We start from the raw sequence: 22283 nt of genomic DNA, 5'->3' as shown, positions 1-22283 counted from the left end.
TCCCCCGGGTCTCCCCATCGCCCCAGGTCCCCCCCGTGTCCCCAGATGCCACCACTGCCCACGTCCCCCGGGTGTCCCATCGCCCCAGGTCCCCCCTGTGTCCCCAGATGCCACCACTGCACCCACGTCCCCCGGGTCTCCCATCGCCCCAGGTCCCCTTGGTCCCCAGATGCCACCACTGCCCCACGTCCCCCGGGTCTCCCATCGCCCCAGGTCCCCCTTGGTCCCCAGATGCCACCACTGCCCCACGTCCCCCGGGTGTCCCATCGCCCCAGGTCCCCCTTGGTCCCAGATGCCACCACTGCCCCACGGTCCCCCGGGTCTCCCATCGCCCCAGGTCCCCCCTGTGTCCCCAGATGCCACCACTGCCCCACGTCCCCCGGGTGTCCCATCGCCCCAGGGTCCCCCTGTGTCCCCAGATGCCACCACTGCCCCACGTCCCCCGGGTCTCCCATCGCCCCAGGTCCCCCCCTTGGTCCCCAGATGCCACCACTGCCCCACGTCCCCCGGGTCTCCCATCGCCCCAGGTCCCCCCCTTGGTCCCCAGATGCCACCACTGCCTCCACGTCCCCCAGGGGTGTCCCATCGCCCCAGGTCCCCCCTGTGTCCCCAGATGCCACCACTGCCCCACGTCCCCCGGGTCTCCCATCGCCCCAGGTCCCCCCTGTGTCCCCAGATGCCACCACTGCCCCACGTCCCCCGGGTCTCCCATCGCCCCAGGTCCCCTCGGTCCCCAAAAGCCACCACTGCCCCACGTCCCCCGGGTCTCCCATCGCCCCAGGTCCCCCTGTGTCCCCAGATGCCACCACTGCCCCATGTCCCCCGGGTGTCCCATCGCCCCAGGTCCCCCCTGTGTCCCCAGATACTACCACTGCCCCACGTCCCCCGGGTCTCCCATCGCCCCAGGTCCCCCTTGGTCCCCAAAAGCCACCACTGCCCCACGTCCCCTGGGTGTCCCATTGCCCCAGGTCCCCCTTGGTCCCCAGATGCCACCACTGCCCCCACGTCCCCCGGGTCTCCCATCGCCCCAGGTCCCCCCTTGGTCCCCAGATGCCACCACTGCCCCACGTCCCCCGGGTCTCCCATCGCCCCAGGTCCCCCTTGGTCCCCAAAAGCCACCACTGCCCCACGTCCCCCGGGTGTCCCATCACCCCAGGTCCCCCTTGGTCCCCAGATGCCACCACTGCCCCACGTCCCCCGGGTCTCCCATCGCCCCAGGTCCCCCTTGGTCCCCAGATGCCACCACTGCCCCACGTCCCCCGGGTGTCCCATCGCCCCAGGTCCCCCTTGGTCCCCAGATGCCACCACTGCCCCACGTCCCCCGGGTGTCCCATTGCCCCAGGTCCCCCCCGTGTCCCCAGATGCCACCACTGCCCCACGTCCCCCGGGTGTCCCATCGCCCCAGGTCCCCCTTGGTCCCCAGATGCCACCACTGCCCCACGTCCCCCCGGGTGTCCCATTGCCCCAGGTCCCCTCGGTCCCCAAAAGCCACCACTCCCCCGGGTCCCCTGCGTCCCCCCTCACCCTGTGTCCCCCCCTGACCCCCTGCCACGTGTGTGTGTCCCCCCCCCGCAGGCGCAGCGGTGGCACGTGGGCAGCGAGCCCTTCGGGCGGCCCTGGCAGGCGGGGGACGTGGTGGGCTGCATGATCGACCTGGCCGAGAGCCACATCACCTTCACCCTCAACGGCGAGGTCCTCATCAGCGACGCCGGCTCCGAGGTGGCCTTCAAGGACTTCGAAGTGGGCGAGGGTGAGCCGGGAGGGTCCGGCGGGTCGAGGCGGGGGGGGGGGCAGGCGGGATGGGTGCCGACCCCCTTTTTTTCCCCCCGCCCCCCGTCTTTTCCCCCCAGGCTTCGTGCCGGTGTGCAGCCTGGGGCTGGAGCAGGAGGGCCGGCTCAACCTGGGCCAGGAGGTGGCCAGCTTGAGGTTCTTCAGCATCTGCGGCCTGCAGGAGGGCTACGAGCCCTTCGCCATCAACATGAAGAGACCCATCACCCTCTGGTTCAGCAAAAGCCTCCCCCAGTTCGTCCCGGTGCCCCCCGACCACCCCCAGCTGGAGGTCGGGGCACGGGGGAAAGGCCGGGGGTGGGGGTCATAGGGCTGGAGGGTCCCCGGGGTGGGTGAGGTGGGTGCCGGGGGTCCCTTGGTCCCCGGGGGTCCCTGGGATGGGTGATGCCGGGGGTCCCTGGGACGGGTGACACACGCTGCCGGGGGTCTCCAGCCCCCGGGGGTCCCCGGGATGGGTGACACACGGTGCCGGGGGTCCCCGGTCCCCAAGGGTCCCCAAGGATCCTCAGGGCTTGGGTGGTGGCTGTTCCCGAGGGGTCCCTGATCCCTGTGGGTCCCTGTCCCCGAGGTGTCCCCGGTCCCTGTGGGTCCCCGTCCCCAAGGGGTCCCCGGTCCCTGTGGGTCCTTGCAATGGGGCGATCCCTGTCCCCAAGGGGTCCCCAATCCCTGTGGGTCCCTGATCCCTGTGGGTCCCCGTCCCCGAGGGGTCCCCGATCTCTGTGGGTCCCTGTTCCCAGGGGGTCCCTGGTCCCTGTGGGTCCCTGCAATGGGGCGATGCCTGTCCCTGAGAGGTCCCCGATCCCTGTGGGTCCCCCGATCCCTGTGGGTCCCTGTCCCCGAGGTGTCCCCGGTCCCTGTGGGTCTCTGCAATGGGGCAATCCCTGTCCCCGAGGGGTCCCCAATCCCTGTGGGTCCCCGTCCCTGAGGGGTCCCCGTCTCCAGGGGGTCCCCGGTCCCTGTGGGTCCCTGCAATGGGGCGATGCCTGTCCCTGAGGTGTCCCCGATCCCTGCGGGTCCCCGATCCCTGTGGGTTCCCGTCTCCAGGGGGTCCCCGATCCCTGCGGGTCCCTGATCCCTGTGGGTCCCCGGTCCCTGCGGGTCCCTGTCCCCGCGGGTCCCTGTCCCCGAGGTGTCCCCGGTCCCCGTGGGTCTCTGCAATGGGGCAATCCCTGTCCCCGAGGGGTCCCCAATCCCTGCGGGTCCCCGTCCCCAGGGTGTCCCCGGTCCCTGCGGGTCCCTGATGCCTCCGGTGGGTGGGGGGATGTCCCCGCAGGTGACGCGGATGGACGGGACGGTGGACTCTCCGCCGTGCCTGCGGCTGGCCCATCGCGCCCCCGGCTCCCCGGCCTCCCCCCCCGAGCTCCTCTTCCTCCGCCTCAGCCTCCCCGTCCAGTTCCACCCCCGCTTCCGCTGCACCCCCGGGGCCACCCCCCTGCCCCACAGCCCCCCCGAGCTCCCCGAGGACGCCGGCCTCGAACCCCTCTCCGAATTCGAACGGCTGCGGCGTTCCGCCGGCATCCGGCACCCGGAGGGCGAGGGGGAAGGCGAGAAGGGAGCCGGCGGCGGGGGGGGTCCCGTCACCCCGGCCCCCCGCGACCAGCAGCCCCGCGCCGAGAACGAGAAGGACGCCACCACCGAGAAGGGCAAGACCCGCAGGGGGTGAGCGGGGACGGGGGGGGGTCCCACGGCGGGGTTTTGAGGTGCACGGGGAGGGGGGGGTGGCCCCCTCACACCCTCCCCGTGTGTCGTGTCCCGTCCCCCCCCCCCCCCCCGCAGGTTCCTGTTCAAGGCCAGGAAGACGCCCTTCGCGCCCCCCCCCCGCCGTCCCCACCGTCCCCCGCCTGGAGGAGGACGTGGTCCCCGACGAGCGCGACGACCCCGAGGTCATCATGAACACCACCACGGTACGGGGAGGGGGGGACACGACACGACACGGGACGGACCCCGTCCCCCTCTCCCCCCATCCCCTTCTCCCCCTCCCTCGTTTCGGCACCCTGACCCCCACCCCAGCACCCCCCCGTCCCCATCCCGGCCGTGTCCCCGCTGTCCCCATTCCGGGGGTCCCCGTCCCCCTGGTCTCCATCCCTGCCTCCCTGTCCCCGCGTCCCTGTCCCCGCGTCCCTGTCCCCATCCCCGCGTCCCTGTCCCCATCCCTGCGTCCCTGTCTCCGTCCCCGTCCCCATCCCTGTGTCCCTGTCCCCATCCCTGTATCCCCGTCCCCGTCCTCATCCCTGTGTCCCCGTCCCCATGCCTATATCCTTGTCCCCGTCCCCATCCCTATATCCCCATCCGTATATCCCTGTCCCCATCCCTGTATCACCGTCCCCATCCCTATATTCTTTTCTCTGTCCCCATCCCTGTATCCCTGTCCCCGTCCCTGTATCCCCATCCCTATATCCTTGTCCCCGTCCCCATTCCTATATCCCCGTCCCCATCCCTGTCCCCATCCCCATATCCCCATCCCCGTCCCTATTCCTATATCCCTGTCCTTATCCCTGTCCCTATTCCTATATCCTCATCCCCATCCCTGTCTCTATCCCTGTCCCCATCCCTATATCCCCGTCCCCATCCCCTTCCCCATCCCTATATCCCCGTCCCCGTCCCTATATCCCCATCCGTATATCCTTGTCCCCATCCCTGTGTCCCCGTCCCCATCCCTATATCACTGTCCCCATTCCTATGTCCTTGTCTCCGTCCCCATGCCTATATCCCCGTCCCCATGCCTATGTCACTGTCCCCATCGCTATGTCACTGTCGCCATTCCTATATCCTTATCCCCATCCCTGTGTCCCCGTCCCCATCCCTATATCCTTGTCCCCGTCCCTGTGTCCCCGTCCCCGTGTCCCCGTCCCCGTCCCCATCCCTGTATCCCTATCCCCGTCCCCATCCCTATATCCTTGTCCCCGTCCCCATCCCCATCCCTATATCCTTGTCCCCGTCCCCGTCCCTGTGTCCCCGTCCCCGTGTCCCCGTCCCCATCCCTATATCCTTGTCCCCGTCCCCATCCCCGTGTCCCCGTCCCCGCGCCCCCCTGACCTCTCTGCCCCCCAGTACTACTACTCGGTGCGGATCTTCGCGGGGCAGGAGCCCTCCAGCGTCTGGGTGGGGTGGGTGACCCCCGACTTCCACCAGCACGACCCCGCCTTCGACCTCTCCCGCGTCCGCACCGTCACCGTCACCATGGGCGATGACAAGGGCAACGTGCACGACAGGTACCGCGGCGCCGGGGGGGGCAGCGGGGACCCAAACTGGGGGGCTCCAAACTGGGGGCTCCAGGGGGCGATGGGGAAGGGCTCCGGGATCGGGGGGTCTTTGGGGGGGGCGATGGGGAAGGGGTCCGGGACCTGGGGGTCCCTTGGGGGGGTGATGGAAGAGGGGTCTGGGATCTGGGGGTCTTTGGGGGGCGATAGGGAAGGGGTCCAGGACATGGGGGTCCCCTGGGGGGGCGATGGGGAAGGGATCCGGCATCTGGGGGTCCCTTGGGGGGGCGATGGGGAAGGGGTCCAGGAGTTGGGGGTCCCCTGGGGGGGGCAATGGGGAAGGGCTCCGGGATCTGGGGGTCCCTTGGGGGGGTGATGGAAGAGGGGTCTGGGATCTGGGGGTCTTTGGGGGGCGATAGGGAAGGGGTCCAGGACCTGGGGGTCCCTTGGGGGGGCGATGGGGAAGGGGTCCAGGAGTTGGGGGTCCCTTGGGGGGGTGATGGAAGAGGGGTCTGGGATCTGGGGGTCTTTGGGGGGCGATAGGGAAGGGGTCCAGGACTTGGGGGTCCCTTGGGGGGGTGATGGAAGAGGGGTCTGGGGGTCTTTGGGGGCACATGGGGAAGGGATCCAGGATGTGGGGGTCCCCTGGGGGGTGATAGGGAAGGGATCCGGCATCTGGGGGTCTTTGGGGGGCAATAGGGAAGGGGTCCAGGAGTTGGGGGTCCCCTGGGGGGGGCAGTGGGGAAGGGCTCCGGGATCTGGGGGTCCCTTGGGGGGGCGATGGGGAAGGGGTCTGGGGGTCCCTTGGGGGGGCCATGGGGAAGGGGTCTGGGGGTCCCTTGGGGTGATGGAAGAGGGGTCCAGGACTTGGGGGTCCCCTGGGGGGGCGATGGGGAAGGGATTCGGCATCTGGGGGTCTTTGGGGGCAATGGGGAAGGGGTCCAGGACTTGGGGGTCCCTTGGTGGGGGGCGACGGGGAAGGTTGCCCCCCCTCCAGCTCCCCCCCTTTTTCCCCCCCCAGCATCAAGCGCAGCAACTGCTACATGGTGTGGGGGGGGGGAGTTCGCCAGCGCCACGCAGCAGGCGCGGGTCAGCCACGCCGACCTGGTCATCGGTTGCCTGGTGGACCTGGCCACCGGCCTCATGACCTTCACCGCCAACGGCAAGGAGATCAACACCTTCTTCCAGGTGGGGTGGACCCACCTCTCCAGAGGTCTTGGGGCAGGGCGGGGGTGGGGGGGTGGGTTTCCTCCCCCCGCGCCGGAGGCTTGGCAGCTCCCTCCACTGGTCTCAGCGGCTTCGCCCACGTAGGTGGAACCCAACACCAAACTCTTCCCGGCCGTCTTCGCCCTCCCCACCAGCCAGAACGTCATCCAGTTCGAGTTGGGCAAGCTCAAGGTGAGCGGGACCCGCCTTGGGGGTCCAGCCTGGGTCACACTTAGTGGGGGTAGGAGGGTCTATGGGGAGACGGTGGGGTCTACGGGGTGGACCAAGGAGAAGCTGGGCCCCTGGAGATAGCGGGGGTCTACGGAGGGCTCTTGGGGTCTATCAAGTAGACCAAGGAGGATCTGGACCCCTGGAGACAGTGGGGGTCTGCGGAGGGTTCCTGGGGTCCATGGGGTGGACCAAGGAGCACCTGGAGATAGTGGAGGTCTGTGGAGAGCTCTTGGGGTCCATGGGGTGGACCAAGGAGAACCTGGAGACAGTGGGGGTCTGCGGAGGGTTCTTGGGGTCCGTGGGGTGGACCAAGGAGAACCTGGACTCCTGGGGCTTGTGGGGATCTCTGTGGGGGTCTTGGGGTCTATAGGATGAGCTAAGGAGCACCTGGGCCCCTGGGGGTCGTAGGGGTCTACGGAGGGTTCTTGGGGCCCCTGGAGTGGACCAAGGAGCACCTGGCGACAGTGGGGGTCTATGGAGGGTTCCTGGGGTCCGTGGGGTGGACCAAGGAGCACCTGGAGACAGTGTGGGGGTCTACAGAGGGTTCTTGGGGCCTGTGGGGTGGACCAAGGAGCACCTGGAGATAGTGGGGGTCTACGGAGGGTTCTTGAGGTCCATGGGGTGGACCAAGGAGAACCTGGACCCCTGGGGCTTGTGGGGATCTCTGTGGGGGTCTTGGGGTCTATAGGATGAGCCAAGGAGCACCTGGGCCCCTGGGGGTCGTAGGGGTCTACGGAGGGTTCTTGGGGTCCGTGGGGGGACCAAGGAGCACCTGGAGACAGTGGGGGTCTACGGAGGGTTCTTGGGGTCTGTGGGGTGGACCAAGGAGAACGTGGACCCCTGGGAGTGGCGGGGGTCTCGGGGGGGGTTCTGGTGGCTACAAGATGGACCAAGGAGCAGGTGGATCTCTGGGGATGGTGGGGGTCTCTGGGGGGCAGCAGGCATGCCGGATGCCCGGGTGTCCCCCCCCCACCACCCCGTCTCACGCCCCACCCCGTGTCCCCACAGAACATCATGCCCATCTCGGCCGCCATGTTCAGCAGCGAGCGGAAGAACCCGGAGCCGCAGTGCCCGCCGCGGTTGGTCATCCAGCATTTGACGCCCGTCACCTGGAGCCGCATGCCCAACGAGTTCCTGGCCGTGGACACCACCCGCCTGAGCGAGCGGCAGGGCTGGATGGTGGAGTGCAACGAGCCCCTCGTCATGATGGCCCTCCACATCCCCGAGGAGAACAGGTCCGCGACCCCCGGCCTCCCCCGGCGCCCCCATCCCTGCCCCAGGGGACCCCAACGGCTTGGTCTCCTGGCCCCAGGTGACCCCGGTGTCCTGGTGGCCCGCCCAGGGGACCAAGGCGTCCTTCCCCCAGGAGACCCTGACGTCTTGCCCCGGGGCACCCTTGGCATCACGGCCCAGGGGACCCGCGTGTCCTACAGCCAGGGGACCCTGAGGTGTCCCAGCCCCCGGGGACCCTGGTGTTGTGTCCTATTTCCTGGGCACCCAGAGGCTCCGTCCCCAGGAGACCTTGGTGGCAAGTCCCCAGGGGCCCCATCCCCAGGAGACCCGGATGTCATGTCCCCAGGGGTCCATTCCCAGGAGACCCAGGGGTCCCATCCCCAGGAGACCTTGATGCCGTGTCCTCTTGAGTCCCATCCTTAGGAGACCCAAGAGTCCCATTCCCAGGAAACCTGGGTGTCACATTCCCAGGAGACCTAGGTCTTGTGTCCCCTTGGGTCCTATCCTTGGGAGACCCAGGACTTCCATCCCCAGGAGACCTGAGTGTCGTGTCCCCTTGAGTGCCATCCTTGAGGGACCCAGGTGTCCCATCCCCAGCAGACCAAGGAGTCCCATCTCCAGGAGACCTTGATGCCGTGTCCCCTTGAGTCCCATCCCCAGAGGACCTGGGTGTCGTGTCCCCTTGAGTCCCATCCCCCAGGAGACCCAGGACTTCCATCCCCAGGGGACCTGGGTGTCGTGTCCCCTTGAGTCCCATCCTTGAGGGACCCAGGGGTTCCATCTCCAGGAGTCCTAGGATGTCGTGTCCCCTTGAGTCCCATCCCCCAGGAGACCCAGGGGTCTCATCACCAGGGGACCTGGGTGTCGTGTCCCCTTGAGTCCCATCGTTGAGGCACCCAGGGGTCCCATTCCCAGGAGACCCAGGAGTCCCATCCCCAGGGGACCTGGGAGTTGTGTCCCCTTGAGTCTCATCCTTGAGGGACCCAGGGGTCCCGTCCCCAGGAGACCCGGATGTCATGTCCCCAGGGGTCCATTCCCAGGAGACCCAGGGGTCCCGTCCCCAGAAGTCCTAGGATGTCATGTCCCCTTGAGTCCCATCCCCAGGAGACCTTGATGCCGTGTCCCCTTGAGTCCCATCCCCAGGGGACCTGGGTGTCGTGTCCCCTCGAGTCCCATCCTTGAGGGACCCAGGTGTCCCATCCCCAGGAGACCCAGGGGTCCCATCTCCAGGACACCTTGATGCCGTGTCCCCTTGAGTCCCATCCCCAGGGGACCTGGGTGTCGTGTCCCCTCGAGTCCCATCCTTGAGGGACCCAGGTGTCCCATCCCCAGGAGACCCAGGGGTCCCATCTCCAGGACACCTTGATGCCGTGTCCTCTTGAGTCCCATCCTTAGGAGACCCAAGAGTCCCATTCCCAGGAAACCTGGGTGTCACATTCCCAGGAGACCTAGGTCTTGTGTCCCCTTGGGTCCTATCCTTGGGAGACCCAGGACTTCCATCCCCAGGAGACCTGAGTGTCGTGTCCCCTTGAGTCCCGTCCTTGAGGGACCCAGGACTTCCATCCTCAGAGGACGTGGGTGTCGTGTCCCCTTGAGTCCCATCCTTGGGGGATCCAGGTGTCCCATCCCCAGGAGTCCTAGGATGTCATGTCCCCCTGGGTCCCATCTGCAGGAGACCTTGGTGCCGTGTCCCCTTGGGTTCCCTCCCCAGGGGACCTGGTAGTCTTGTCCCCTTGAGTCCCATCCTTGAGGGACCTAGGGGTCCAAGACCCAGGAGTCCCATCCCCAGGGGACCTGGGTGTCGTGTCCCCTTGAGTCCCGTCCTTGAGGGACCCAGGGGTTCCATCCCCAGGAGTCCTAGGATGTCATGTCCCCTTGAGTCCCATCCCCCAGGAGACCCAGGGGTCTCATCACCAGGGGACCTGGGTGTCGTGTCCCCTTGAGTCCCATCGTTGAGGCACCCAGGGGTCCCATTCCCAGGAGACCCAGGAGTCCCATCCCCAGGGGACCTGGGAGTTGTGTCCCCTTGAGTCTCATCCTTGGGGGACCCAGGGGTCCCGTCCCCAGGAGTCCTAGGATGTCATGTCCCCTTGAGTCCCATCCCCAGGAGACCTTGATGCCGTGTCCCCTTGAGTCTCATCCCCAGAGGACCTGGGTGTCGTGTCCCCTTGAGTCCCATCCTTGAGGGACCCAGGTGTCCCATCCTTGAGGGACCCAGGGGTCCCACCCCCGGCTGACCCAGGCGTCCGGCGCTGACCCCCCAGGTCTCTCCCCCTCCCCCTCCCCGACCCCCAGGTGCATCGACATCATGGAGCTGTCGGAGCGGTCGGACCTTCTGCGTTTCCAGTGGCACACGCTGAAGCTCTACTGCGCCGTCTGCGCCCTGGGCAACAACCGGGTGGCCCACGCTCTCTGCAGCCACGTGGACCAGGCCCAGCTCCTCTTCGCCATCGAGAGCCCCGAGCTGCCGGGCCCCCTGCGGGCCGGCTACTACGACCTGCTGCTGGCCATGCACCTGGACGCCGCCCAACGCGCCCGCGCCTCCATGAGCGCCGAGTTCATCATCCCCATGACCGAAGCCACCAAGAGCATCACCCTCTTCCCCGATGGGGGGAGAGCCCCCGGCCCCCCCGGCGTGGGTCCCAGCGCCTGTTTGCGACCCCAACCCCATTTCGCCGAACCCTGTTTCATCTTGGCGGCCGGCGGCGGGCGGGCGCCGCTGGCCCCCAGCATCCCCTTGGGGGCTTTGGGGGCGCGGGCCATCAGGATGCTGGAGGAGGCGGTGGCCGGGGGGGGACCCCACGCCCGGGACCCCGTGGGCGGCAGCGTGGAGTTCCAGCTGGTGCCGGTCCTGAAGCTGGTGTCGGCGCTGCTGGCCGTGGGCGCGCTGGGGGACGGCGACGTGCGTCGCATCCTCCGCATGATCGAGCCCAGGGTTTTCGGGGAGCCCCGGCGGGACCCCCCGGGCGACGGCGAGGGGGAGGAAGAGGAGGAGGCGCGGAAGAAGGCCATCGAGGCGGGGGAGATGGAGGAGGAGGAGGAGGAAGAGGAGGAGGAGAAGGAGGAGGAGGAGGAGGAGGAGGAAGGGCTGGAGGAAGGGCTGCTGCAGATGAAGCTGCCGGAGTCGGTCAAGCTGCAGGTGAGGGGACCCTCCCCGGGGGGGGTGTCACAGCCTCGGGGGGCCCGTGTCCCCTCCCTGGGGTCCTTGTCCCCGTGTCCCTTCCCTACGTCCCCTCCCTGGCGTCCCTGTCCCTGTGTCCTCTCCCCGTGTCCCCTCCCTGGTGTCCGTGTCCTAGTCTCTGTCCCCATGTCCCCTCCCCGTGTCCCCTCCCTGGGGTCCCCTGTCCCAGTCTCTGTCCCTGTGTCCCCTCCCTGGGGTCCCTGTCCCCATGTCCCCTCCCCATGTCCCCTCCCTGGGGTCCCTGTCCCCGTGTCCCCTCCCCACATCCCGTCCCTGGGGTCCTTGTCCCCGTCTTCCCTCCCCATGTCCCTTCCTGGGGTCCCTGTCCCAGTCTCTGTCCCTGTGTCCCCTCCCCATGTCCCCTCCCTGGGGTCCCTGTCCCAGTCTCTGTCCCCATGTCCCCTCCCCATGTCCCCTCCCTGGGGTCTCTGTCCCCATCTTCCCTCCCTGGGGTCCTTGTCCCCATGTCCCTTCCCTACGTCCCCTCCCTGGCGTCCCTGTCCCTGTGTCCTCTCCCCGTGTCCCCTCCCTGGCGTCGCTGTCCCAGTCTCTGTCCCCATGTCCCCTCCCCGTGTCCTCTTCCCGAGGTGCCTGTCCCCATGTCCCCTCCCTGGGGGAGTCTGTCCCAGCCTCTGTCCCCACGTGCCCTCCCTGGCGTCCCTGTCCCCATGTCCCCTCCCCATGTCCCCTCCCTGGGGTCCTTGTCCCCATGTCCCCCCCCCCGTGTCCCTTCCCTGGGGTCCTTGTCCCCATCTTCCCTCCCCATGTCCCCCCCCCCCGTGTCCCTTCCCTGGGGTCCTTGTCCCCTCCCTGGGGTCCCATGTCCCCCTCCACATGTCCCTCCCTGGGCTCCCTGTCCCCATGTCCCCCCCGTGTCCCTTCCCTGGGGTCCTTGTCCCCATCTTCCCTCCCCGTGTCCCTTCCCTGTGTCCCTCCCTGGGCTCCCTGTCCCCACGTCCCCTCCCTGGGCTGCCTGTCCCCACGTCCCCTCGGGGACCCGCGCGTCCCCGTCCCCCACTGACGCCGGGGGGGCAGATGTGCAACCTGCTGCAGTACTTCTGCGAGCGGGAGCTGCAGCACCGCGTGGAGGCCATCGTGGCCTTCTCCGAGCGCCACGTGGAGCGGCTGCAGCGCGACCAGCGCCGGCGCTACGGGCAGCTGATGCGGGCGCTCACCATGTCGGCCGCCGAGACCGCCCGGCGCACCCGCGAGTTCCGCTCGCCCCCCCAGGAGCAGGTGCGAGGGGGCGGCCGCCCAGAGGGGACGTCCGTGGGGACGGGCAGGGGGAGCGGGGACACACGTGGGGACGGGCGTGGGGACACCCACAGGGATGTCCGTGGGGACGGGCACGGGGAGCGGGGACACACGTGGGGATGGGCATGGGGACATGGGGACGCCCACAGGGACGTCTGTGGGGATGGGCATGGGGAATGGGGACAGCCATGGGGACATCCGTGGGGACATGGGGACACCCACAGGGACATCTGTGGGGACGGGCATGGGGACACCCATGAGGGTGGGCATGGGGACGTGCATGGAGAGCGGGGACAGCCATGGGGACGTGCGTGGGGAGCGGGGACAGCCACGGGGACATCTGCGGGGATGGGCGTGGGGACATGGGGACGCCCACGGGGACGTCTGTGGGGACAGGCACGGGGAGCGGGGACAGCCATGGGGACAGCCATGGGGACAGACATAGGGACATGGGGACACCCAGGGGGACATCCGTGGGGACAGGCACGGGGAGCGGGGACAGCCACGGGGACATCCGTGGGGACGGGCGTGGGGACACCCACAAGGATGTCCGTGAGGACAGGCACGGGGAGCAGGGACGCACGTGGGGATGGGCATGGGGACATCCGTGGGGACATCCGTGGGGGTGGGCATGGGGACACCCATGAGGGTGGGCATGGGGACATGTATGGAGAGTGGGGACATCCGTGGGGACATGCGTGGGGAGCGGGGACAGCCATGGGGACATCCGTGGGGCTGGGTATGGGGATAGCCATGGTGACACCCATGGGGACGTGCACGGGGAGCGGGGACACCCATGGGGACATCCATGGGGAGTGGGGACACGTGTGGGGACATCCATGGTGACACCCATGGGGACGTGCGTGGGGAGTGGGGACACGTGTGGGGACATCCATGGTGACACCCATGGGGATGTGCACGGGGAGCGGGGACACCCATGGGGACATCCATGGTGCCACCCATGGGGACGTGCACGGGGAGCGGGGGACACCCATGGGGACATCCATGGGGAGTGGGGACACCCATGGGGACATCCATGGTGCCACCCATGGGGACGTGCACGGGGAGCAGGGGACACCCATGGGGACATCCATGGGGAGTGGGGACACCCATGGGGACATCCATGGTGCCACCCATGGGGACGTGCACGGGGAGCGGGGACACCCATGGGGACATCCATGGGGAGTGGGGACACGTGTGGGGACATCCATGGTGACACCCATGGGGACGTGCGTGGGGAGTGGGGACACGTGTGGGGACATCCATGGTGACACCCATGGGGATGTGCATGGGGAGCGGGGACACCCATGGGGACATCCATGGGGAGTGGGGACACCCATGGGGACATCCATGGGGATGTGCACGGGGAGCGGGGACACCCATGGGGACATCCATGGGGAGGGGGGACACCCATGGGGACATCCATGGGGATGTGCACGGGGAGCGGGGACACCCATGGGGACATCCATGGTGCCACCCATGGGGACGTGCACGGGGAGCGGGGATCACCCATGGGGACATCCATGGTGACACCCAGGGGGACATTCATGGGGAGTGGGGACACGCGTGGGGACACCCATGGTGACACCCATGGGGACATCCATGGGGAGTGGGGACACGCGTGGGGACACCCATGGTGCCACCCATGGGGACGTGCACGGGGAGCGGGGACACGCGTGGGGACGGGCATGGGGACACCCCCGTGGGGACGCGGGTGTAGGGGCCAGGCGGGGGGGCGCACGGTGTGTGTGTGTGTGTGGGGGGTGACGGTGTGGGGCCGGGTCCCGCTGACCCCCGGGGCGTCCCCGCCGTGTCCCCGTCCCCAGATCAACATGCTGCTGCAGTACAAGGCGGGGGCGGAGGAGGAGGAGTGTCCGGTCCCCGAGGACATTCGCGACGAGCTCCTCGACTTCCACAACGACCTGCTGGCCCACTGCGGTGAGACGGGGACCCCCCCGGGGTGTGGGGACCCCCGGGGTGTGGGGACTTCCACCAAGGGACCCCCAGGAACCCCCATCCTGGGACCCCCGGGACGCCCAGGGCATGGGGACCCCCCATCCAGGGACCTCTGGGACCCCCAGGGCATGGGGGCTTCCACCAAGGGACCCCCGGGACCCCCATCCTGGGACCCAGGGGACCCCCAGGGCATAGGGACCCCCCATCCAGGGACCCCCGGGACCCCCATCTTGGGACTCCTGGGACCGCCAGGGCATGGGGACCCCCAACATTGGACCCCCAGAGCATGGGGGCTTCCACCAAGGGACCCCCAGGAGCCCCCATCCTGGGACCCCCGGGACCTCCAGGGCATGGGGACCCCCATCCAGGGACCTCTGGGACCCGGGGGACCCCCAAGACATGGGGGCTTCCACCAAGGGACCCCCGGGACCCCCATCCTGGGACCCAGGGGACCCCCAGGGCATAGGGACCCCCATCCAGGGACCCGGGGGACCCCCATCCTGGGACCCAGGGGACCCCCAGGGCATAGGGACCCCCATTCAGGGACCCCCGGGACTCCCATCCTTGGACCTCCAGGGCATGGGGGCTTCCACCAAGGGACCCCCGGGACCCCCATCCTGGGACCTTGGGGACCCCCAGGGCATAGGGACCCCCATCCAGGGACCCGGGGGACCCCCATCCTGGGACCCCCAGGACCCCCAGGGCATGGGGACTTCCACCAAGGGACCCCCGGGACCCCCATCCAGGGACCATGGGGCCATGGGGACCCCCCCCGTGGTGACGTGCCCCCCCCCCGGTCCGTGCCCCCCAGGCATCGAGCTGGCGGACGAGGAGGAGGAGGAGGCCGAGGAGACGACGCTGCGGCAGCGGCTGCTGGGGCTGGTGCAGAAGGTGGTGGGGCTCCGGGGGACGGCGGCGCAGGAGGAGCCACCCCCCGAGGAGCCCCCGGTGCCCAGTGAGGGGGGGGGACGGGGGGGGGCGGGATGGGGTGGCCCCAGGGTCCCCGCTCGGCTGTCCCCAGGGCACGGCCGGGCTGTCCCCAAGGCGCCAGCTGAGGTGTCCCCAAGGCGTTGGCCAGGTTGTCCCCAAGGTGTTGGCCAGGTTGTCCCCAAGGTGTTGGCCAAGTTGTCCCCAGGGTGTTGGCCAAACTGTCCCCAAGACGTTGGCCAAGCTGTCCCCAAGGTGCCAACTAAGGTTGTCCTCAAGGTGTTGGCCAGGTTGTCCCCAAGATGCCAACCAAGCTGTCCCCAAGACGTTGGCCAGGCTGTCCCCATGGTGTTGCCCAAGCTGTCCCCAAGGTGCCAACTAAGGTTGTCCCCAGGACGTTGGCCAAACTGTCCCCAAGACGTTGGCCAAGCTGTCCCCAAGGCACGGCCAACTAAGATGTCCCCAAGATGATGGCCAAGCTGTCCCCAAGGTGCCAACTAGGGTGTCCCCAAGGCGTTGCCCAAGCTGTCCCCAAGGCACGGCCAACTAAGATGTCCCCAAGACGTTGGCCAAGCTGTCCCCAAGGTGCCAACTAGGGTGTCCCCAAGGTGTTGGCCAGGCTGTCCCCAAGATGATGGCCAAGCTGTCCCCAAGGCACGGCCAACTAAGGTTGTCCCCAAGGTGTTGGCCAAGCTGTCCCCAAGGTGCCAACTAGGGTGTCCCCAAGATGTTGGCCAAGCTGTCCCCAAGGCACGGCCAACTAAGATGTCCCCAAGGTGTTGGCCAAGCTGTCCCCAAGGTGCCAACTAGGGTGTCCCCAAGACGTTGCCCAAGCTGTCCCCAAGGCACGGCCAACTAAGATGTCCCCAAGACAATGGCCAAGCTGTCCCCAAGGTGCCAACTAGGGTGTCCCCAAGGCGCCAACTAGGGTGTCCCCAAGGCGTTGCCCAAGCTGTCCCCAAGGCATGGCCAACTAAGATGTCCCCAAGACGTTGGCCAAGCTGTCCCCAAGGTATGGCCAACTAAACTGTCCCCAAGGCGTTGCCCAAGCTGTCCCCAAGGTGCCAACTAGGGTGTCCCCAAGACGTTGCCCAAGCTGTCCCCAAGGTGCCGCCCAGGCTGTCCCCGAGGCGTCCCCGAGCCCCCCGCCTGCCCCGTCCCCAGGCACGCTGCAGGAGCTGATCTCGCAGACGATGGTGCACTGGGCGCAGGAGTCCTTCATCCAGAGCCCCGAGCTGGTGCGCGCCATGTTCAGCCTCCTGCACCGCCAGTACGACGGACTGGGGGAACTGGTGCGCGCCCTCCCCAAGGCCTACACCATCAGCGCCCTCTCGGTGCCCGACACCGTCGCCCTCCTGGAGTGCCTGGGCCAGATCCGCTCCCTCCTCATCGTCCAGATGGGCCCCGAGGAGGAGAACCTCATGATCCAGAGCATCGGGTGGGCGCCCGCACCCTGCCCCGGCCACCCCGCGTCACCCCCCGGGCACCCCTTGTGTCACCCCCCGGGCACCCCTTGTGTCACCCCCCGGGCTCCTTGTGTCACCCCCGGGCTCCTTGTGTCCCCTCTGGGCACCCCGCGTCATCCCCGGGCACCCCGTGTCACCTCCCTGGGCACCCCTTGTGTCACCCCCGGGCACCCCTTGTGTCCCCTCTGGGCATCCCGTGTCACCCCCGGGCTCCTTGTGTCACCCCCTGGGCACCTCGTGTCACCCCCGGGCTCCTTGTGTCACCCCCTGGGCACCCCTTGTGTCCCCTCTGGGCATCCCACGTCACCCGCGGGCACCTCGTGTCACCCCCTGGGCACCCTTTGTGTCACCCCCAGGCTCTTTGTGTCACCCCCAGGCTCCTTGTGTCCCCTCTGGGCACCCCACGTCATCCCCGGGCACCCCGTGTCACCCCCTGGGCACCTCGTGTCACCCCCTGGGCACCCTTTGTGTCACCCCCAGGCTCCTTGTGTCACCCCGTGTCACCCCCGGGCTCCTTATGTCACCCCTGGGCACCTCTTGTGTTCCCTCTGGGCACCCCGCGTCATCCCCGGCACCCCGTGTCACCCCCTGGGCACTCCTTGTGTCACCCCCGGGCTCCTTGTGTCACCCCCTGGGCACCCTCAGGCTCCCTGTGTCACCCCTGGGCACCCCGCGTCACCCCCCGGGCTCCTTGTGTCACCCCTGGGCACCCTGTCTCACCCGTGGACTCCTTGTGTCACCCCCCGGGCACCTCGTGTCACCCCCTGGGCACCCCTGGGCTCCTTGTGTCACCCCCTGGGCACCTCATGTCACCCCTTGGGCACCCCTGGCTCCTTGTGTCACCCCCTGGTCACCCCCGGGCACGCTGTGTCACCGCCGGGCTCCCCGTGTCACCCCCTGGGCACCCCTTGTGTCACCCCCGGGCTCCTTGTGTCCCCTCTGGGCACCCCCTTTTGTCCCCTCTGGGCACCTTGTGTCACCCCCTGGGCATCCCGTGTCACCCCCTGGGCACCTCATGTCACCCCCTGGGCACCCCCGGGCACCCCCGGGCTCCCTGTGTCACCCCCAGGCTCCTTGTGTCACCCCCCGGGCACCCCCGAGCTCCTTGTGTCACCCCTGGGCACCCCTTGTGTCCCCTCTGGGCGCCCCCGTGTCCCCCCTTGTGTCCCCTGGGCACCCCCATGTCCCTCCCTGGGCCCCCCACGTCCCCCCTTGTCCCCTGGGCACCCCCCTGTCCCCCCCCGGGCCCCCCATATCCCTCCCTGGGTCCCCTCAGGCCCCCCGTGTCCCCCCTTGTGTCCCCTGGGCACCCCCATGACCCCCCCAGGCCCCCCATGTCCCTCCCTGGGCCCCCCACGTCCCCCCTTGTGTCCCCTGGGCACCCCCCCTGTCCCCCCCCGGGCCCCCCATATCCCTCCCTGGGTCCCCTCAGGCCCCCCGTGTCCCCCCTTGTGTCCCCTGGGCACCCCCATGACCCCCCCAGGCCCCCCATGTCCCTCCCTGGGCCCCCCACGTCCCCCCTTGTGTCCCCTGGGCACCCCCATGTGCCCCCCCAGGCCCCCCATATCCCTCCCTGGGTCCCCCCAGGCCCCCCGTGTCCCCCCTTGTGTCCCCTGGGCACCCCCATTTCCCCCCCCAGACCCCCCATATCCCCTCCCTGGCTCCCCCCTGGGTGCCCCACGTCCCCTCCCGGGGTCCGTCCCCCCCCCCCAGCACCCCCTGATCTCCGTGTCCGTCCGTCCCCCCCCCCCCCCCCGTTTTTCCTGCAGGAACATCATGAACAACAAGGTTTTCTACCAACACCCCCAACCTGATGCGGGCGCTGGGGATGCACGAGACCGTCATGCAGGTCATGGTCAGCGTCCTGGGGGGCGGCGAGTCCAAGGTGAGCCCGTCCCCCGTCCCCCGTCCCCCCACCTCGAGCCCTCCCTGCCCCCGCCGTGTCCCCTGACCCTCCCTTGCTGTCCGTGTGTCCGTCCCCCCCCCCGGCAGGAGATTCGCTTCCCCAAGATGGTGACCAACTGCTGCCCGCTTCCTCTGCTACTTCTGCCGCATCAGCCGCCAGAACCAGCGCTCCATGTTCGACCACCTGGGCTACCTGCTGGAGAACAGCAGCATCGGCCTGGGTGAGCCGGCGCCCCCCCGTCACCCCCCCGTCACACCCCCCCGTCACCTCCTGTCACCTCCTGTCACCCCCCCGTCACCCCCCTGCCGCCCCTGCTCTGCCTGCCACCGGTGTCCCCCATAGGGATGGGTCCCCTCCCGTCCTCTGCGTCCCCCATCTGGGACCCTGGGGGTCCCTGTCACCTCCCTGTCACCCCCTCCATCTCCTGTCACCCCCCTGTCACCTCCCATCACCCCGCCTGTCACCCCCCTGCCACCCCTGCCCTGCCTGCCACCCGGCGTCCCCATAGGGACGGGTCCCCTCCCATCCTCTGCGTCCCCCATCTGGGACCCTGGGGGTCCCTGTCACCCCCCTCCACCTCCTGTCACCGCCCTGCCACCTCCCTGCCACCTCCCTGCCACCCCCCCTGTCACCTCATGTCACCCCCCCGTCACCCCCCTGCCACCCCGGCCCTGCCTGCCACCGGCGTCCCCCATAGGGACGGGTCCCCTCCCGTCCTCTGCGTCCCCCATCTGGGACCCTGGGGGTCCCCATCACCTCCCTGTCACCCCCCCTCCATCTCCTGTCACCCCCCCGTCACCTCCCATCACCCCCCCTGTCACCCCCCTGCCGCCCCTGCCCTGCCTGCCACCGGCGTCCCCCATAGGGATGGGTCCCCTCCCGTCCTCTGCGTCCCCCATCTGGGACCCTGGGGGTCCCTGTCACCCTCCTCCACCTCCTGTCACCGCCCTGCCACCTCCCTGCCACCCCCCTGTCACCTCCTGTCACCCCCCCTGTCACCCCCCTGTCACCCCTGCCCTGCCTGCCACCGGCGTCCCCTGGAGGGACGAGTCCCCTGGGCGTCCCCTCCCGTCCTCTGCGTCCCCCATCTGGGACCCTGGGGGTCCCTGTCACCCCCCTCCACCTCCTGTCACCGCCCTGTCACCTCCCTGCCACCTCCCTGCCACCCCCCTGTCACCTTGTGTCAGCCCCCTGTCACCCCCCTGCCACCCCCCCTGCCACCGGCATCCCCCAGAGGGACGGGTCCCCTGGGGGTCCCCTCCCGTCCTGTGCGTCCCCCATCTGGGACCCTGGGGGTCCCTGTCACCCCCCTCCACCTCCTGTCACCCCCCTGTCACCTTCCTGCCACCCTGCTGTCACCTTCTGTCACCCCCCTGCCACCCCTGCCCTGCCTGCCACCGGCATCCCCTGGAGGGACGAGTCCCCTGGGGGTCCCCTCCCGTCCTCTGTGTCCCCCATCTGGGACCCCTGGGGGTCCCCGTCACCCCTAAACTGGCACCCTGGGGTCCCTGTCATCCCCCTGTCACCCCCGTCACCCCCCTGCCACCCCCCTGCCACCAGCACCCCCCCGGAGAGACGTGTCCCCCGGGGGTCCCCTCCCGTCCTCTGCGTCCCCAACCTGGCGCCTGGGGGGGTCCCTGCACCCCAAATGCGGCACCCAGGGGTCCCCGCACCCCCTGCTCCCGACCTTCCCCCCCTCCCCCCCCCCAACCCCGGGTGCCCCCCCCCCCCCAGGCAGTGTCCCCTCCCGGTGGCGGCTCACCCCGACCCCCCCCCCCCCCCGACCCCCCTGGACGTGGCGGCCGCCTCCGTCATCGACAACAACGAGCTGGGCGCTGGCCCTCAAGGAGCAGGACCTGGAGAAGGTGGGGGGCGCCCTGGGGGCGAGGTCCTTGTGCGAGGTCCCCGTGCGAGGTCCTTGTGCGAGATCCCCCGTGCGAGGCCCCCGTGCGCGGCCCCCGTGTGAGATCCCTGTGCGAGATCCCTGTGCGAGATCCCTGTGCGAGGCCCCCGTGCGCGGCCCCCGTGCGAGGTCCCCGTGTGAGATCCCCGTGCGAGATCCCCCGTGCGAGGTCCCCGTGTGAGATCCCCGTGCGAGATCCCCCGTGCGAGGTCCCCCGTGCGAGATCCCCCGTGCGAGGTCCCCGTGCGAGGTCCCCGTGCGAGATCCCCCGTGCGAGATCCCCTGTGCGAGATCCCCGTGTGAGATCCCCGTGCGAGATCCCCCGTGCGAGATCCCCCGTGCGAGGTCCCCGTGCGAGGTCCCCGTGCGAGATCCCCCGTGCGAGATCCCCCGTGCGAGGTCCCGTGCGAGGTCCCCCGTGCGAGATCCCCCGTGCGAGGTCCCCGTGCGAGGTCCCCGTGCGAGATCCCCCGTGCGAGATCCCCTGTGCGAGATCCCCGTGTGAGATCCCCGTGCGAGGTCCCCGTGCGAGATCCCCGTGAGAGATCCCCGTGCGAGATCCCCGTGTGAGGTCCCCGTGCGAGATCCCCCGTGCGAGGTCCCCATGTGAGATCCCCGTGCGAGATCCCCGTGCAAGGTCCCCGTGAGAGATCCCCGTGCGCGGGCCCCTGTGCGAGATCCCCATGTGAGATCCCCCGTGTGAGATCCCCGTGCGAGATCCCCGTGTGAGATCCCCGTGCGAGATCCCCCGTGCGAGATCCCCCGTGCGCGGCCCCCCGTGCGAGATCCCCGTGTGAGGCCCCCGTGTGAGGCCCCCGTGCGAGATCCCCGTGCGAGATCCCCCGTGCGAGGTCCCCGTGCGAGATCCCCATTTTGAGATCCCTGTGTGAGATCCCCGTGTCAAGGCCCCCGTGTTGAGATCCCCGTGTCGAGACCCCCGTGCGAGATCCCTGTGTGAGATCCCCCGTGCGAGATCCCCGTGTCGAGGCCCCCTGCAAGGTCCCCATGTGAGATCCCCGTGCGAGATCCCTGTGCGAGATCCCCCGTGTGAGATCCCCATTTTGAGATCCCCATTTTGAGATCCCTGTGTGAGATCCCCGTGTCGAGGCCCCCGTGCGAGATCCCATGTGAGATCCCCGTGCGAGATCCCCCGTGCGAGATCCCCCGTGCGAGGTCCCCGTGTCAAAGTCCCCATGCGAGATCCCCCGTGTCGAGGCCCCCGTGCGAGATCCCCCGTGTTGAGATCCCCGTGCGAGGTCCCCATGCGAGGTTCCCGTGCGAGGTCCCCCATGCGAGATCCCCGTGCGAGGTCCCCGTGCGAGATCCCCCGTGTTGAGATCCCCGTGCGAGGTCCCCATGCGAGGTCCCCGTGCGCGGTCCCCGTGCCGCAGGTGGTGAGGTACCTGGCGAGCTGCGGGCTGCAGAGCTGCCCCATGCTGCTCTCCAAGGGCTACCCCCGACATCGGCTGGAACCCCTGCGGGGGCGAGCGCTACCTCGACTTCCTCCGCTTCGCCGTCTTCGTCAACGGTGAGGGACCCCCCCCGACCCCCCCCGGGCCCTGCCCCGCGCCGGGGGGGTGGCCCCGAGTCCCCCCGACCTCCCCTCCTGCCACCCCGGGGGTCCCCGAGTCCCCCTGACGCCCCCCAGGGTCCCCCGATCCCCCCTCCCGCCACCCCGGGGGTCCCCGAGTCCCCCTGACCCCCCCCAGGGTCCCCTGTCCCCCTCCCGCCACCCCGGGGGTCCCCGAGTCCCCCTGACCCCCCCCCAGGGTCCCCCGATCCCCCCTCCCGCCACCCCGGGGGTCCCCGAGTCCCCCTGACCCCCCCCAGGGTCCCCTGTCCCCCTCCCGCCACCCCGGGGGTCCCTGAGTCTCCCTGACCCCCCCCCCTCCTGCCACCCCGGGCATCCCCGTGTCCCCATCCAGGGGGTCCCTGACCCCCCCCTCCTGCCACCCCGGGGGTCCCTGTCCCTCCTGCCCCCCCCCCAGGGTCCCCTGACCCCCCCTTCTGCACCCTGGGGGTCCCCCTGTCC

General features: G+C 69.4%; 1 protein-coding gene across 1 annotated transcript; it reads left to right on the top strand.

The window, feature by feature from the left end:
* The first annotated feature begins 4839 nt into the window (after positions 1-4839).
* LOC128903913 (ryanodine receptor 1-like) lies at positions 4840-18856 on the top strand. Its single transcript, XM_054187799.1, has 11 exons — positions 4840-5000; positions 6010-6176; positions 6300-6386; positions 7434-7660; positions 9954-10797; positions 11875-12075; positions 13920-14031; positions 14861-15004; positions 16141-16414; positions 18212-18327; positions 18435-18856. Exons 1-11 carry the CDS (start codon positions 4976-4978, stop codon positions 18854-18856), a joined length of 2619 nt encoding a protein of 872 aa, XP_054043774.1. The 5' UTR covers positions 4840-4975.
* The last annotated feature ends 3427 nt before the right edge of the window (positions 18857-22283 follow it).

Source organism: Rissa tridactyla, unplaced genomic scaffold, assembly GCF_028500815.1.
Source record: "Rissa tridactyla isolate bRisTri1 unplaced genomic scaffold, bRisTri1.patW.cur.20221130 scaffold_746, whole genome shotgun sequence".
Taxonomy (NCBI): domain Eukaryota; kingdom Metazoa; phylum Chordata; class Aves; order Charadriiformes; family Laridae; genus Rissa; species Rissa tridactyla.
The sequence above is the reverse complement of the archived record's forward strand: the minus strand, read 5'-3'. Positions and strand labels throughout refer to the sequence as shown.